Here is a 15,912-nt window from a genome sequence, read left to right on the forward strand (position 1 = left end):
TGATGTTCAACTAGATCATTCTTCAATTGTTGATTAGTAGCTCCACAACGAATACTTAATGTCCTGGCTACCATGTTTTGTACAAATAGATGGTCATTACTCTGCATCCCAACTTCATGCTGCAACCATTCATCTGAAGGTGGTTTCCACTTTGGAAGTTGTACATTACGTTCATTCTCAACAATCATGTTGTGAAGTATAATACATGTCTTCATTATACGAGATAGAGCTCCTTTGTCCCCAATTGATGAGCAGGCCTGCTAACAATTGCAAATCTAGCCTGTAAAACACCAAAACCACATTCCACATCTTTACGATCTACTTCTTGCACTTTTGCAAAGTTAATATCCATGGGAGTAGCAGGAGATGAGATTGTTTGAATCAGTGTAGCCCATGGTCGATATATTCCATTAGCAAGGTAGTAGCCCATGTTGTAAGGATTTTTATTAATTTGATAAACACAAGCTGGAGCTGTTCCTCTGACTAAATTATCAAATAAATGAGAATTATCTAACACATTAAGATCATTACATGATCCAACCATTCCAAAGTATGCGTGCCAAAACCATAACTCCTACTACTTCTAAAATCACAGTCGCTTTTCTAGCATAGCCCAAATGAGTTCCATGCCACGCAGTTGGACAATTTTTTCATACCCAATGCATACAGTCTAAACTACCCAACATACCTGGCCAAATGCGTTCTTCACCTACTGCAAGCAAGTGTGTTACATCTTCTTCCGTTGGGCTTCTCATGTACTGTTTTTCAAAACAGTTGACAACTGCATTGCAGAAATTATGAAGTGATTCTCGGGCCATACTTAGTAAGTTTTATCTAGTGATCCATTGAATCAGCTAGACAGCCATAAGCGAGTATCTGTATTGCAACTGTCATCTTCACCAAACCCGAAACCCTAGGCAAACCAAGAGCATCACAAGAAGGCTTAAAATATGGATCAAAATTAGTGACAACTTCCAATATATGGTTAAAAAGTGGTATTCTCATACTAAACCTACGACGAAACTTACCTGCTTTATAATTTGGTATAGCAGCAAAATAATTAGCCACCAACCGTTCATGCACACCAATACGATCGCGGTTAGTGTATTCTCTACCATTAACAGATCCACCCCAGCTTGGTACAAATAAAGTGTTGAAAGCCGGAATCATTGACGCCACTACAACTGCATCACTTTGCATTTGTTGAACGATTACGACAGTTTTATCATTGTCGAAAATCAGTTCACTTACTCTTTCGCACCAATTGCTATTATGACTACTATAACTCATGACAAAATAATTGAAAGTTTATGACTGATAAGAGGAGACGAAGAAATGAAAAAAATATATCAATGCTTCACCTGTGATTGATTTGATATATAGCGTAGAAAATGGAGGGAAACGATAGACGTGAAAATGGTTTGGCGCCACAGAAATAGAGGGAAATTATGGACGGGACAACTTTTGCCATTTATTAAAAACTTTTTGTCTGGACGGGACAACTTTTGCCGTGCGAAATTGAAACCAGAAATTTAAAATTTTTGGGGTGCTTGACTCGTTTTTAACAATTTTGATTCACGAAAAACGTTGAGGTGTCACAACAAAATTTAAAAATGCATTGATGATGCTCTTAGTAAAGTATAACCAACTAAAAAATATATATATTTTTTTCCTAGGTCAAATTGTTTCCTCCCTGCACATCTAGCTCTAATACTAACACATGTGATTACTCACTTATAAAGATTGCATTCCACAAACTTGATCAACAAGAATAACAAAAAACAAAACCACCAATTAATTAAACATTATAATAAAAACATAGCCACCAATCCAAATCCCAATTTACAAATCAAACTTGCATAGAATTGAATTCGCCTAACGTAATCTTGGAACGATGTCCTTGGTAAGAGACTAGATTATATTACAATTTGTAATATGACCAAGCTTGGAGCAAATATCTAACCTGAACGCATTCACAATATTTTTTAAGACACGTTGAGTTCTTGCAAATGCATCCCTATTTTTAAGACACTAGAAAGAGAGTCCTTACTCAACCGTTTGTTGGGGGGTATAATCACACGACGTACAATTTCTTGAGCAAACGCATGTGGATTTGGATTGTGTGTTTCAATTTGTTGTCGGGTTCCAAGAACCATATCTTCATATTCAAGTTTGTTAAAACACCATTGGCATGCACAAGATTCAGTACAATATATTCCAACAACAAAGCACAAATCACAATACTTCCAACAAGAAGGCATGTACACAACCCAGGACTAACTTACTCAACCATCACAACTATGAATAAACCGAAGTCCTGTAAATATGAAAACAATAAGGAATATTGGATATGTAAAAGATGGAAGCCATCTCTATATACACCTTCACATAGATAATTTATGGGAATAAACTTACTTATATGTAGTATGCACCAACCACCAACAAAATAAAAAACTTAACAGGTTGTATAATCATAACGTAGATAAATATCAACATATCTCGCATGCTCATAGAAATTACATTGAAATATTTGATATTCTCATATTCTTTTCTTCAACGATATAATGAGCATAAGAGATTTGATGGAGAACTGGCAAAGGAAAAAGCTCTAGCCCAAATTCATCTGCTTATAGAGGTATGAAAGGAGTTGTCATCTGACCTTCATCCTAACTATCACCTCCAACAACACTATGTCAGAAGCTTATGGACTGGTAGTTCTCTTTTCTAAGTAGGTATTAGATTTCAGGACGTAAAGGAGATAGCCTGCAAGTGTTATTTAAAATGAGTATATTACTAAGACAACATATTTTTCAAGTTCCGTTATAAACCATAACAGTTTAGAACCACACTTAATATCATTTTAATTTCTAAATATCATCTAACATCTATAAGACTATAACCCAAGTCTAAACATATATAGAAATGTCAAAACCTAATAGTATCCATCTAAAGTAATTGCATGACAAGAGAACACAACACAATAAGAAGTGGTTTTGATTGTTTTTCTCTCAGGCCCATATTGAATTCAAGACTTCAAGTGAATTATTGTTGGGCAAGAGCCCAAGTGCACTACATAGGTAATCTAAGGTAGAGGTGCAACATACATTGAAAAGGGGAACTATAAATGAACATGCAACATAAGCAATAAACAAGTTCGCCAAGTACCTAAAGCTCATGAGGAGATTAGAACTATGTTTCATCTCATACTGCTGGTCCTGAAAACTTTCACAAGCTTTATCAACTTCCAGTAATTAGTTCTTGTGGAGTTTCAAGATTGGGATTGAGCTCCCGAACTTGTCTTCCAAGATGACTATTTACAGTTTGAAGAGATGGATCAATTGTCGAGTCTAACACAAAAGCATCATCAACAACTTAATGCAATAGACCAACTGAAAGACCAACAAGGCCAAGACATTACATATATAAACTATACTAAGAGTTATTCTGACCTGACTATATCCTTGGCGAAAGGTCAGCACAAACCCACCATGTGTAGCACGCACTAGTAAATTCCATGAACCCGCTTGAGTAGTAGCTTGGTTATGTTCAAGATATTCCACAACTAAATCCATCCATAGCTCTAAACAAACACCACTCAATGTATACCAAGCCATACAAAAAAAAAAGTAAAAAAAATAGAAGTTTTAGTAAGCCATACAAATTTAGACTTGCCGACCGCTTCTCTTCCTTGTATATGAATTTCCTAACGAACCCAAGAACCCACTTGAATTCACTAAAACAAAAAGCCTATTTGAGAAGTGTCGGCCGCTTCCAACCAAACCCAAGTAAGTACAGTAAGACATGTACATAATTCGTATAAACTTGAAGAAGAAAGCTGCTCACTAAGTTAATTATTACAAATGTAAAAATCAGACCAGAGTTTCTCTGCCTCTATTGTGGTTGTGGATTAGCTTCACAGCGCGAGAGCCTTCAGGCTAGGTTACCTTCGGGGTTGATGAGCCTTTGGGCAATGTAAGCCTTTGGGTTAGTGTCCTTTCGGGATTGATGAGCCTTCGGGCTAGGGTCCTTCGATGTAATCGGTGTGGGTCTACCTTAACCCTCTAAATATTTCAAAAAAAAAACCAAGAGAGATATGCGATTTTACTATACAGAAATCCGGGAACCATAACCTAAAAGGACTTAGCACATTGGAAGGCATTACAAGATGTTGTACAACTTTTAGCACATTCATTATAGAGCAGAGAAATTCAACTTACCTTTTCCTGGCCTACTCACAAAGAAAAAGATGAATAGCCAAATTTTCGATCCCCTTCCACATCTGGTAAATCCTATTGAGAATTAATATGACTAAAAGCATTCAAAATTTGGTTGCTAGTGTTTGTATATGTTTGTTGTATTGTTGGTGGTGATCACAGTTGTAGTGGCGGTGGATATTATTGGTGGTTATGGTGGTCTAATGGTTTGCCTTAAACAATGTTATTACAATAGCAAAGGCGAATATGACAGGGGTTCCAACTATCAAAGACCTTGGAAATGCTACAGGCCTTCGATGTAGATACTTCTGCAATGTAGTAACCAATATTATTACCATCAGGCAAAAGAAAGAAGCAAGAGTCACAAAGTAAAATGGGATATTATTTTACATTATTGCCTAAACCACTTTAAACATACTGGATTACTTGTCATACCTGAAAGTGTACAAAGAAACCGACAGGGATAAACAGAGACCTCACAGCCATGATGCTTGCGGCAGCAAGAAATGGTTTCTTCTTCCAATGGAGAAGGGGGAGCTACATCAAATTGCATTAAACAAAAATCAAGGGCCATCCTCATGTTAAACTTAATAGATTAGACATGCTATGCTTGTTCTTAAGCCCAAACAAATGATTGAATCTAACACCATGTCATCAGGCTTAGGCCCTCTGGACACCCCTAGCTATCGCACACTTTGTATTCGGCCTCTATCCACTCGTTGGGGTAGAGCCACAAGTCCACAACCCCACAGCTTACGACATGAGTATGTGAAAAGGACATGGTTTGGGAATCAAATCTGCCACCTGAAAACATTTAATAATAAATAAGAATTCTCATTTTTCACATTCACAATTCATAAATTTCATAATCCAACTAGAAGATGAACCAGGTTCCAAATCCCAGTCTTGGAGTCGTAAGGAAGACCGATTGATACAAATTGAACCCTCAGTCATCAAAGACATGGGTATCACCAAAATTCAATTGAATGAAAAATAGTAGATTCTTTGTCTCAAAGAAATCCCAACCTTAACTAGTAGAAAATTGATAAAGAGGGAGAATCAATTGAGGAGCTTACCATACTTTATTTGAACTTCCAATTTTGAGTTGTCCACTCCGTTACTAATAACCCACTGGAATTCTAATATAAACCAAGAGGAGTGAGAGAAAAAAAAATGATTTTTCGAACGGTAAAATAATTGATTAGAGATTGAAATCGAGAGTGTCTCAGTCACTAACCTAAGGGGGTGTTTGGATCCTATTTATTTATTGCTAAAAAGTGTTTATTAGTGAAAAAAAAAAATAAATGATTTTTCGACCAAAAACACTTTTTGTCCCAAAACTTGTTTTATGATAATTAGGTAAAAAAAAACTTGAAATGAACTTAGAGATTTATGCCACGATATGCCAAAAAAATATATCGAGTGTCTGATTTTATAAAATAGCTTTTTTAGAAAAGTCACAACCAAACATGTTTATTGAAAAAAATACTGTTTTTAAAATAAATAACACCCACTAAAAGGTTTTTTAGAAAAAATACTTTTTGATAGAAAAACACCCACTAAGGTTTTAAAATAAGAAAAATAAGAAGAGAAAAAAAATTAGGGTTCTTAGAGAGAGTTATCTTTTTTTTTTTTTTGTTTCTTTCATGTGTAACTAAAAAAGAGGTGAAATGGCCAATTAAGTGTTATCTGAACAAAACAGAATGGAGGGGGGAATGAATATTCACCCGCTTCTGTTTTATCTTTTCTTTATCTTTATCTTTTTTTTTTTAAATTTATTTTTGGCCTAATTTTCTCCTTTACTCATGGATGTAAGTGTTAGCATATCCCGTTATAATCATAATCGTGAAATTATTATTAAATATTAATTCAGCACTTTAAGTAACGCTTGGGGTCATAAGTAACGGATATATTTGTTATTTAAAGAGTAACAATTATTTCCGTTACTTATTGAAAATTTGTCTTGTTACAAAATGACTATTATGGTGTAGTGCTTGGGGATGGTTTGATAAAGCAAATTAGAGGAGAAAACTCCATTTTAGAGTTGTGTAAGGTTTTCACAAGTTTCTTCTCCATGTTAAGCTCCAAAATAGCTAATGTGGAGAAAGAACTAAGAATTAAGATGATCATTTAGAGATAAAGATCTCTCCTTTTTCCTTTATACTAGTTGAGTCTAATGTAGAGATAGAAAGTCTTTTCTAGGGATCAAAAGTTACATCTTTTTAAATAGAGGATTCAACTCTAATGATGAAGTTGAACCCTTATAAAGTTGTGGTAGTGGTAAATAAGGTTTCAAAAGAGTATTGAAGAGGTTCACCGTAGATTGTTTGGAAGATGGATTGGTTGGAGTTGTGAAGGAGAAAAGGTAGTATTTTAACTTTAGAACTTGTTTTTAATGACTCAACTTGTATTGAATGAACAACTTGAAAAGAAACAACTTGATTAATGAAATGAAAAACTTGAGTGAAGATTGAAACATAAACTTGCAAAGAAACAACTTTGATTGAATGATTGAAACATAAACTTGAAAAGAAAAAGATTGAATTGAAGAACAAAAAGTAAAACAAAACTTGAATGTAAATGACTTGAAAATAGATCCTACACTACTCCTACATGACACTAGAATACGTCTGGGTGTATTCTCTCCTCATACTTTTAGATTCTTATACCCCTACTTTTACAAAAGACTAATTTGCCCTCTCCCTCTACAATCAAGACACCTCACCATGTTGTTTTATGCTTTTGCCTTTTTCTTTTTCATATCTTCTTGATCAAGTTAGGTTATGAGCAAGTCTTCTTTTGTATCAAGGCCATCAATCTCTAGTCTTCTGAGTTAAGGACGTGACTTTCAGTTCTTTAGTTTTTAGTCATTGACCTTTAACCTTTGACTTTGACTTTGACTTTTTCATAGTAGCTTTGAATCTTCATAATAAGCGTTAATAAGGCTTCTTTTGGTGCTAAGATGCAACTTCTATGATAAGTGGTCTGAAATGCTCTGTAACCTAAAAAAGACAACAAAAGCTATGAGTTGTCTTTTCATTATGCGTAAGAAAGGTTGTAATGCAGTAATGTAAGGGTAATAAAACGTACATTTGGGCGTTGATCACCTTCCCATCTCTCTCCCTCTTAAAGTTTCAATTTTCCAACTTGTTTAAAAGAAAAGACACCCAACTCTCATAAAATCAACAAATCATCGACCGACCCAAAGATATAGAGAGTTAAAACCCTAGAATGTGAGCGATCGTAACGATTAAGCCTAATAGAATTGTCTAGAGGTACTGTAACTATCGTTGTTCGCTATGTAACCGATCCCCAATGCTAGTGTTGGCTCTAGGAGTTGGTAGCGGAGTAACAAAAGTTGTAGTGTTCTCAGCCTCCAAAGGACAGTTATTTCTAACTAGTTTTCGGATATGAGAATTATGTTTCTAAATTTTACGTAGTTGCTTCCGCAAACCCGCAAGTTGCACTCGCTCAAAGCTCTCGGTGGCATAATGACTGGAAGCTTCACCATGGATGCTATGAGAAGAAGTAATCAGATCTTGCGATGCTGCAAGTTTTGAAGCACCAGAAACATTAGGAAGGTTGGGAAGCAGAAGAAATAGTGGTGGTGGATGGATATCATTAATGTTATCACCTTGCACTTTTATATCTTCGGCTTCGTTGAGATCGATGTGATTGCTAATGTTGTCCATTGAGAAAAAGATAAAAAGTTGGTGGAAGAGAAATCGTGAGTAAGAACTATAGACGGCGCCAATTATGTTTGGGTAAGAAATCACCTAAACACACTAGCAAGATTGTAAGGGATGTTGATTATGGAAGGGATGAGATTGAACCACGTCAATGGCTGCCTACGTGTGTGTAGATATTTTAACAAATAGTTATGTGACATGTGGCAAAATCTTCTTAAGGCTCGGATATAGTCTTGGTGTGGGTAGGAAGTACCAGAACACACTTTAAGTCCAAATCCTAACTAACTCACTTCCTAGGTTCGAAAGTAAAATAAGAAAAGGAGGTTCGGAATTGGTTGAGTAGTAGGCTCGAAGAACTGGAGGTTCGGAACTGGTTAGAGTAGTAGGCTCGGAGAACTGGAGGTTTGAAACTGGTTAGAGTAGTAGGCTCGAAGAACCAACTCCTGACTATGAACACTAAATCTGGAACTACTAAGTTCGGAACTCCAACTCCCAATCCGACCTGAACATGTTTCCTTGTTGTTCAAGTTAATAAAGGAGACTTATTAACTTGGAAACATGAGCTTCTAGAAGAGTCTGGATAAGACTTAATAAGAGATTATTTCCTAGTTAAACACTAATTACTTAATTCACAAGTAATTATGGGAAACCTAATCTATTCTTATAAATAGAATAGTTGAACAACGCTTTGAGTTTGATTCCTCTTCACAGGATACGTAGGCAGCCATTAATGAACGTGGTTCAACTCATCATCTTCTAGATCTCTTATTCTTTTTGATTAAATACTTCTCATTGTTCTTTGATCATCAACAAAATATTTGTGTTTCTAGATTAGGAAAAATCATCACACAATTGGCGCCGTTTGTGGGGAAAACCATACATAATTGATTTGATTTCTTGGTCGAAATTTTTTCAGTTCTAGGTTCTCATACCCACCAATTTTTCTTGGGTTTTTTGTTCTTTAAAAAAATATTTTCTTCACTTTGATTCAAAATCATGGTTACTACAAGAGCCAATGTGAATCAAGGTAGTGAGGGGAATAATGAGATTAATAATCCACATGTTACTGCTCAAAGACAATCTAAACATAGAGGAACTCATTGTTTTAGGGAAGGGCGTGAAGAAGATGAGCCCAACAATGATACTCCCCAATTTTCCATAACCAACTAAGCCATCATGGATGTTGTGATGGCCGAACGTGGTCGACAGGAGGCTCGTTTGCGTTTTTTCCAAGACTACTACCACATAAAGGAGGGTCGTTCACCACCAAGGGTGTTGCTTGTTGAAAGAAACTCGAGTGGGCAATTCCATCCACCAAATCTCGACCATGGTGAGGGTTACGTCCCTATGCCCTATACCCCTTTCTTCGTTTGGTACCATAGTGACCAACCAGATTCAGATTATAATCCAGAATTGGATCCAACCCGACACTCGAGTTCACACGAAACTGACCTCTTGATAAGCACCCAAAACTGTAATATTAAACCCCGAGAGACATAGCATTTTGGTCAATTATGTGTTTAATAATCATGAAATAATTATATTTTCGTACTTTTGTAGGTTTTCGTAGTTAACGTGAATATGATAATAAAACATGCATCAAAGTACGGGAATACTATGCATACTTGAAGTCTTCCCACTTTAAGCCAACATAGCCTGACTAGAGCTGAAGATTCCAAAAGAACAAAACCAGTGCAGAACGGGTCCACATGTAAAGAAACAGCAAACTTCTGAACCTCACATCTTTCAAACCTGGACGCCAAGTTCGGAAAGTGAATTGCCACAACAACCAGGGCGATGAGCTCAACGCAAAGACAGAAAGTTGTAAAAATGTCAAAATCCGGGCCACCACTGGATACAGTGTGGACCCACTTTGCGGGGCCACAAGGCATGACGAGTCATCATAGGCAGGTGGCAAGTGATGGTCACTTGTGTGTGACACCTTGCACATAAGAAAAGACAAAGAAATAAATACAAACTAGAAAATGACAAGCTTTGTTAAAAGGTTTTGGAATTTCTATAAACATAAAAAGACAAAAGGAAATTAAATGGGGAAGGTTTTACGTGAAAGGGCCATATCTATATATTTGAGATATGTGAAGGGGACCTGAGTTTTTAGTTTTTAGTTTTGGTTTTTAGCAGTTTTAGCTTTTCATTTCCTGCTTGCATTTCCAGTACGTTGTCTTGCTTTCCCTTCTAGTACCTTTCATACCAACATTAGTACTGTAAGTCCTTTTACTTAATAAAAGTCATTTCTTTTCAAGTTGAATTCTTGTTCTTTATTTATTTATTTATTGTATACAACAAGTTCAATTAATCATCCAATGACCATGAGCCCCAGGGGGAGGGTTAATGATGTTCATGTGAGGATCCGGATTGACACTTTAATATTCCAGAATCACTACTTAGGAATTAGGTGTAGATTATACATCCGGTCCCAAAATGATTGAGATTGTCCAAGTTTGGAGTGCTGATGCTCCAGAACAGTCTCGTGAGAAACCCAAAATATCTTGCGTGCGACTCTATGGTGTCAGATAGCTATCTGATTTGTCCAGCTGATGTAGAATCGAACCAGGAGCTGAAATGATATTCCAGAGATGAAATATTAGTTCAACTCCTTATGCTAGTGAGATGAGCTCAGAAATGCGTGCATCTCACTAGGGATCGATACTCGACACCGTCTCGGGTTTGTCTATAAACTCAAGACAGATTAGAGTTGTAGTGATATGGTATTATAACTATTGAAACTGATTCTTGCATGAGTATGGTTAACCCTTTACCTATTTCTCTATCCATATTTATTTACATAGAAATCAATCGTTATTATTTTACATTACTTGCATTGCCGTTAATTTCTCTAAACTTAAGAAATAACCTAAAATCTTACTCACTAAAGTTGTAAATTTAGTTGTAAACCTTGTCGAGTCCTAAGGTATGGACGATCCCTTACTCGACCTATCCTACAAACCCACGTGAGTAAAGTAACTTAACTAAACGGACGTTTACGGATTTTGGACTTTGGACTTTTGACTTTGGACTTTGGACTGTGGATTGTGGACTTCGGACTATGGACCTTCAAACTTAAAAGAATTAAAACCTGACATTACCGTATATCAAATGGCGCCATTGCACGCCTAAGGACTCTGGACATTTAACGTAACAACTGGAATACATCATTGAAAAACCCCCCTCTCCTTCCCCCTCATCTTTTCAATTTTCATTTGTTTTGTGATACTAACATATTACGTACCTGTTTGCCCCAACTTTTCTTTTTTTACTAACAGATATCTGTGAACTTGATCTTGTTTATCATTATTAGCACAGTCTAAGTATTTTGTAGGAAGTTGAAGTATTGAATTGATCTTACAGTCTCATACGAGACTATAATAGTAGTGCGTGAGACTAACCTAGAGTATTAACACTCCAGTTTTCAGGTACAAACCACTTTTCTTCTCAGTACTATTTTGGATTCTCTAAACCTATTTATCCGCCATCCAGTAATTTCATGAGCTTAGGAGTTATTTCGATCGTTATACGAGGAATCGCTGGATGCCAGGTTTTGAATTCTTAAACTCCTCAAACTTTCTTGAGGATATTATTTGGTTGATTGTTATAACCTGTTTTACATCGCATATTCGTATGTTGGCATGAGATCTCGTTACATCTATAGAATGTTTTCTGAGTATGTGTGGTTCGTCGTTACATATTAATACGGTTAATATGGTTCGAATATATTTGGATGTCTGCGTAATTTCAAACCACCTGCTTAGATTATTTTTGTATGTGTATATTACATCCATTCACGTACGCGGTATTACTTTGCATGAGTTTGTTCTCGACATTCCCCTAGCTCGCATCTAATTGCACGTATTTTTAGATATATATCATGCATGCATATAGGATGTGTTTCTATTCACGTATAAATAATATAGAGTTGCATGTGTAAACTTCCTGTGTAAAATTAGAATGTGTTAATTGCATGTTTAGTCATCTATTTTAGCATCTCTCGTCTTTAATTGCATGTTTTGTAATCACGTCTCCATAATACATTAATTACGTAAACACAAAACAAAAAAAAATAAATAATAATAATAAAATAAAAATAAATAAATAACCAAAAAATAAAAAAATCTAATAATAGAAATTTCAACATAATCATCTTAATAATAATCGCATAATACACCATCATAAATCAACATCCTATTCCATCAGTGTCTAGGAAACTAGAAAGATTGAGGTTACCTAATTAAGGAACATGCTAGCACGGACAACCTCCCTCAATTCTCTCATGTGACCTGGCTGCTGGAATATTCACACGTTATCCTAGCTTCTACAACAAATATGACATATGACATCACTAATTTTACATCACTTTCAGTGAAATGATGTCATATGAAAGCTATGACATCACTTTTCTCAGCATGTGATGTAATAATTATCACAATTTTTTTTTAACATCACTTATTTCAAAAACTGATATAGTAGAGTTGTACAACATCATTTTAATAAGTGATGTCGTGATAGTGATATAGTAACACTTTTTTATGTCACTCATTGTGTCACTTATAAAGTGATATAATATCTATGTATTTAACATCACTTTAAAGGTGTTGCCACTCAGCGAGTCACTTATAAAGTAATGTAATATCTATGTATTCAACATCACTTTAAAAGTGACTTTGCCAAGTTTTCGAAATCACTTATAATTTGATTTCCATAAGTGTTATTATTAATATAGCTCATTTTAATTTTAATTAAGTTAATTAGTTAGAAAAATACCGTGAAAAATAGAAATGAAACAGGGTGCGCGATTGGTTTGCTAGACTAGCCACCCTTAAACAAAAATTAGAAAATAAAAAACATCTGGACTCTTTTCTTGCACCAAAAATAGCCCAACCAAAAACAAACGGAGAAAACTGGTTATCCTCTTCATCCATCTCCTATTTCAATCTAGCCTTCAACTTCTGAAAACATTTTGGGTTCCTTTTGTCATCTTCTCCAATTTGCGGTGTGACATCGCTAATGAACTAGGTAAGGTCACCCTCGATCTATTTACTTTGATTTCGGTTTCCTCTCAGTCTTACTTTATAATATTCTTGATTAAAAAAGGTTGGTTTTACTTTTCTGCCGATTGAAAATTAGATGGTATTGGTTGTTTTCAGAGTGATTCTCATATATTTCTTTAATAAAGATCTCAATCTTACTAGTTCTCGCCCATAAGTTTCCACGCCTCTCACCTGTCTCCGTCGCTATTGCTTTTGCAAAAGGGAGTCCTTCAATCTTAGAAGCAATTGCAAAGTCGGTTTTCCGTCGCATTCACATTGATTTTTGTTTATGAAATCGGGGGACAAGACATTTTTATTGCCTCACCGTTAGCTATGCAAAGATGAGAAAAGGCTGGTCTTGTAGGGGTCTATGGGCTCTCTCGCTTATATGACTGCCTTGTTAGTGGTAATTGGAAGAATATTTCAAACCGGATAAATATACCATCTTCTTCGAAATCTTGCCGACACAACCCCCGATAAATTCTTGAACCCACCATGTATATTGTCCTCGTCCCTATTGCATCACCTAAAACCTTAATCAAGATATGTGTTCCCTCTAGAAGTATGTTATTTAGTTAAGACTTAAGAATGGTACGGTTCCCTAGTTAGTGCTGCAAATGTTCTTTTCCGGTGAATCTTTTAGTATGATTAATATTCACTTGAAACCTATATGGCGGGACCACACATCAAACCACTTCATGAATTGGATTCAAATGCCTTGCACGATCTTTTGGATGAGATTCCTCAATGGATAAAAAATCCGAATTATGATAGAGTGAGTATTGAAGTTAATGGAGATTTTTTTCATTTCTTGTTGTGCACTTACCGATATTTTGGACTTAACGGTCTTTTCTTTCCACACAGTGACTGATTTCCTTTTTGTGATCTTTTTAGATGGACTGGTTGAATAAGTTTCTATCTGATATGTGGCCCTACCTCGATAAGGTGCTTTTAAGTTCAGATAATCAATTAATAAGTATATGCACAATTATACCTCATGCCTTGTACTGGAAACTGAGATATGGATTACATGTTGTTTTGGTTGGTTATTCTTCCTCTCTTATTACTTGTTGTTCAATCTTGTTCTGTACAGGCTATATGTGGTATGATAAAGAGCATGGTATAACCAATATTTGCAGATTACATTGGAAAGTACCAAATACAATCAATTGAGTTTGAAAGCCTAACTCTGGGAACTCTTCCTCCGATAATCTATGGTGAGTTTTCCTTCTTGTATCATTGACTGAATAACAGTCGCGTCACTACTCCACCATTAGCTTTCTTAAAAGAGAAGATCATAGCTTTTAGTTTAGTGTATTGATTTGAGCTAAGTATTTTAGAAGAAACCGAACTCACACAATGTACTTGATAATTTTTAGGAATTAGTTTGATAATTACAGTTTGCATTATTTGATTATTCATTTGTATTTGTGCTTAATAGGAGCTTTGAAGTTGTCGGGGATGTACAAAATTTTGCTTGGGAGTCGAGGTTTTCGAAAAGTATGAATATGGATTTTCCTTAACCTGAAATGTTTATCTTGTCGCATTATAGCTATATGTACATTTACACAAATGTGGATTCTGTGCTACTTCCGAATGATGTTATTGTACTAACTGTTTTTTATGGAGTGATGACGTACACTCTATGTGTTCCAAGGAATGGATCTCTACTTTAAGAGGCATGATGGATAGGCTGCTACTTGTGAAGATTTTTTTACTTCCATACAGGATTCAAATGATGCAAACTTCCAGAATTTCTTATTATGGTATGTCCCAAGGCCCCTCTTTGTTATGTTCAGGTCTCTACTTGTTAACATTATTGTTGGTGCTTTTGGTTTTGTAATGTAATCATAAATTATAGGTACTCTCTCAAGGGCACGCCTATTGTGAAGGTTACATCATCTTTTTGTCCTGAAGCCAACACTTATTCCTTGAGATTTAGGTACACATAATGTCGTTATATACAATAGGAATGTTTGTAGTTTCAATTATGTTTATGATTTATCTTTTTCCAGTCAAGAGGTTCCTCCAACCCCGCCGCCAGTGAAAGTACCCATGTTCATACCTTTGGCAGTTGGTCTCCTCGACTCCAATGGAAAGGACATTCCTCTCATGTCTGTGTACCATGAAGGGTTGCTTGAGTCACTTACACCAAATGCCCATCCAGTTGACATTGTAGTTCTTCAAGTAAAGAAGGTCAGTTCTGATTGTTTATCGATGAGAAATTGTGTCAGAATTCAATCTTATGTTTAGGTGGGAAGGCATTACCCAAGAGGTACCCTGATGTAATTAGGGATTACCAGGCAAAATATAAAATATATTGTAGTTTTGCACTTTTGCTGACTTTAAAATCTTTTCCATGTGTTTTTGATGATGAAATATGATTTATCTTGCAGCCAACTAGAATTAAATTGGGGACTTTGATGGGTCTATTTGTACCATGCTTGCAAAATATAATGGGAATCATCTATTTTATCCGATTTTCTTGGTAAATAACATCTACCCTATGCTATTAATTATTATCCGTATTAGTTCATAATGGTAGACTTTGCATGTATAAGTTAGTAGATCAGTTGGTGTGTCCAATTCTATTTTCAGAAATTAAGAAAGAATGCTAAGGGTTGTAATATATGGTCAGTTAGGATTCTGATCATTGTATAGGAACCTTCTTGTGGATATGATACAACTAATCCTGTCGAATGATTCACCTGTTTGAAGAAAGATTAGTATGTATGCTATGAAAGAGACAATGACGGGAAAGGAATTTAACTTTGGATAAGGTATTAAAAATGATTTGAAGAAGTAGAACAAAATAGGTGGTATGACATACAAAATAAAGGGTTGTAAAGTGAGAACTCTTGTGGCTGACGTCATTCAGAAGGGATCAAGGCAAGAATGGTGAGGAGAATAAACAACTGAGGTTCTGTCTTAGATACGATCTTTTTGCTTTTGCTGTTGTTGTTT

The 15,912-nt window shown here is 35.6% G+C and overlaps 1 protein-coding gene and 1 long non-coding RNA gene across 4 annotated transcripts; both read right to left on the reverse strand.

Moving 5' to 3' along the window:
* Positions 1-214: 214 nt before the first annotated feature.
* Positions 215-818, reverse strand: LOC147511564 (uncharacterized). Its single transcript, XM_086598507.1, has 2 exons — positions 689-818; positions 215-483 (listed from the first exon to the last, which is right to left on the reverse strand). The coding sequence occupies exons 1-2, from the start codon at positions 816-818 to the stop codon at positions 215-217; spliced, it is 399 nt and encodes a 132-aa protein (XP_086454633.1).
* Positions 819-2,393: 1,575 nt separating this feature from the next.
* Positions 2,394-5,427, reverse strand: LOC147511565 (uncharacterized). 3 transcript variants are annotated; one of them, XR_015217028.1, is made up of 5 exons: positions 5,291-5,427; positions 4,862-5,018; positions 3,450-4,751; positions 3,166-3,347; positions 2,394-2,763 (listed from the first exon to the last, which is right to left on the reverse strand). It is a non-coding gene; the product is annotated as an uncharacterized LOC147511565 (long non-coding RNA). The 3 variants fall into 3 exon arrangements; XR_015217027.1 differs by having other exon boundaries at positions 3,450-4,522; positions 4,650-5,018; XR_015217026.1 differs by having other exon boundaries at positions 3,450-5,018.
* Between the last annotated feature and the right edge of the window lie 10,485 nt (positions 5,428-15,912).

Source organism: Coptis chinensis, chromosome 3 (assembly GCF_015680905.1).
Source record: "Coptis chinensis isolate HL-2020 chromosome 3, ASM1568090v1, whole genome shotgun sequence".
In the NCBI taxonomy this organism is placed as follows: domain Eukaryota; kingdom Viridiplantae; phylum Streptophyta; class Magnoliopsida; order Ranunculales; family Ranunculaceae; genus Coptis; species Coptis chinensis.

Excerpts from the sequence above, each read along its gene's own strand:
- LOC147511564 (XM_086598507.1), bottom strand. The coding sequence starts at position 818 with ATGGCCCGAGAATCACTTCATAATTTCTGCAATGCAGTTGTCAACTGT. Across the intron at positions 484-688 it reads TGAAGAACGCATTTGGCCAG|TCAGAGGAACAGCTCCAGCT; the intron begins GTATGTTGGGTA and ends TTGATAATTTAG.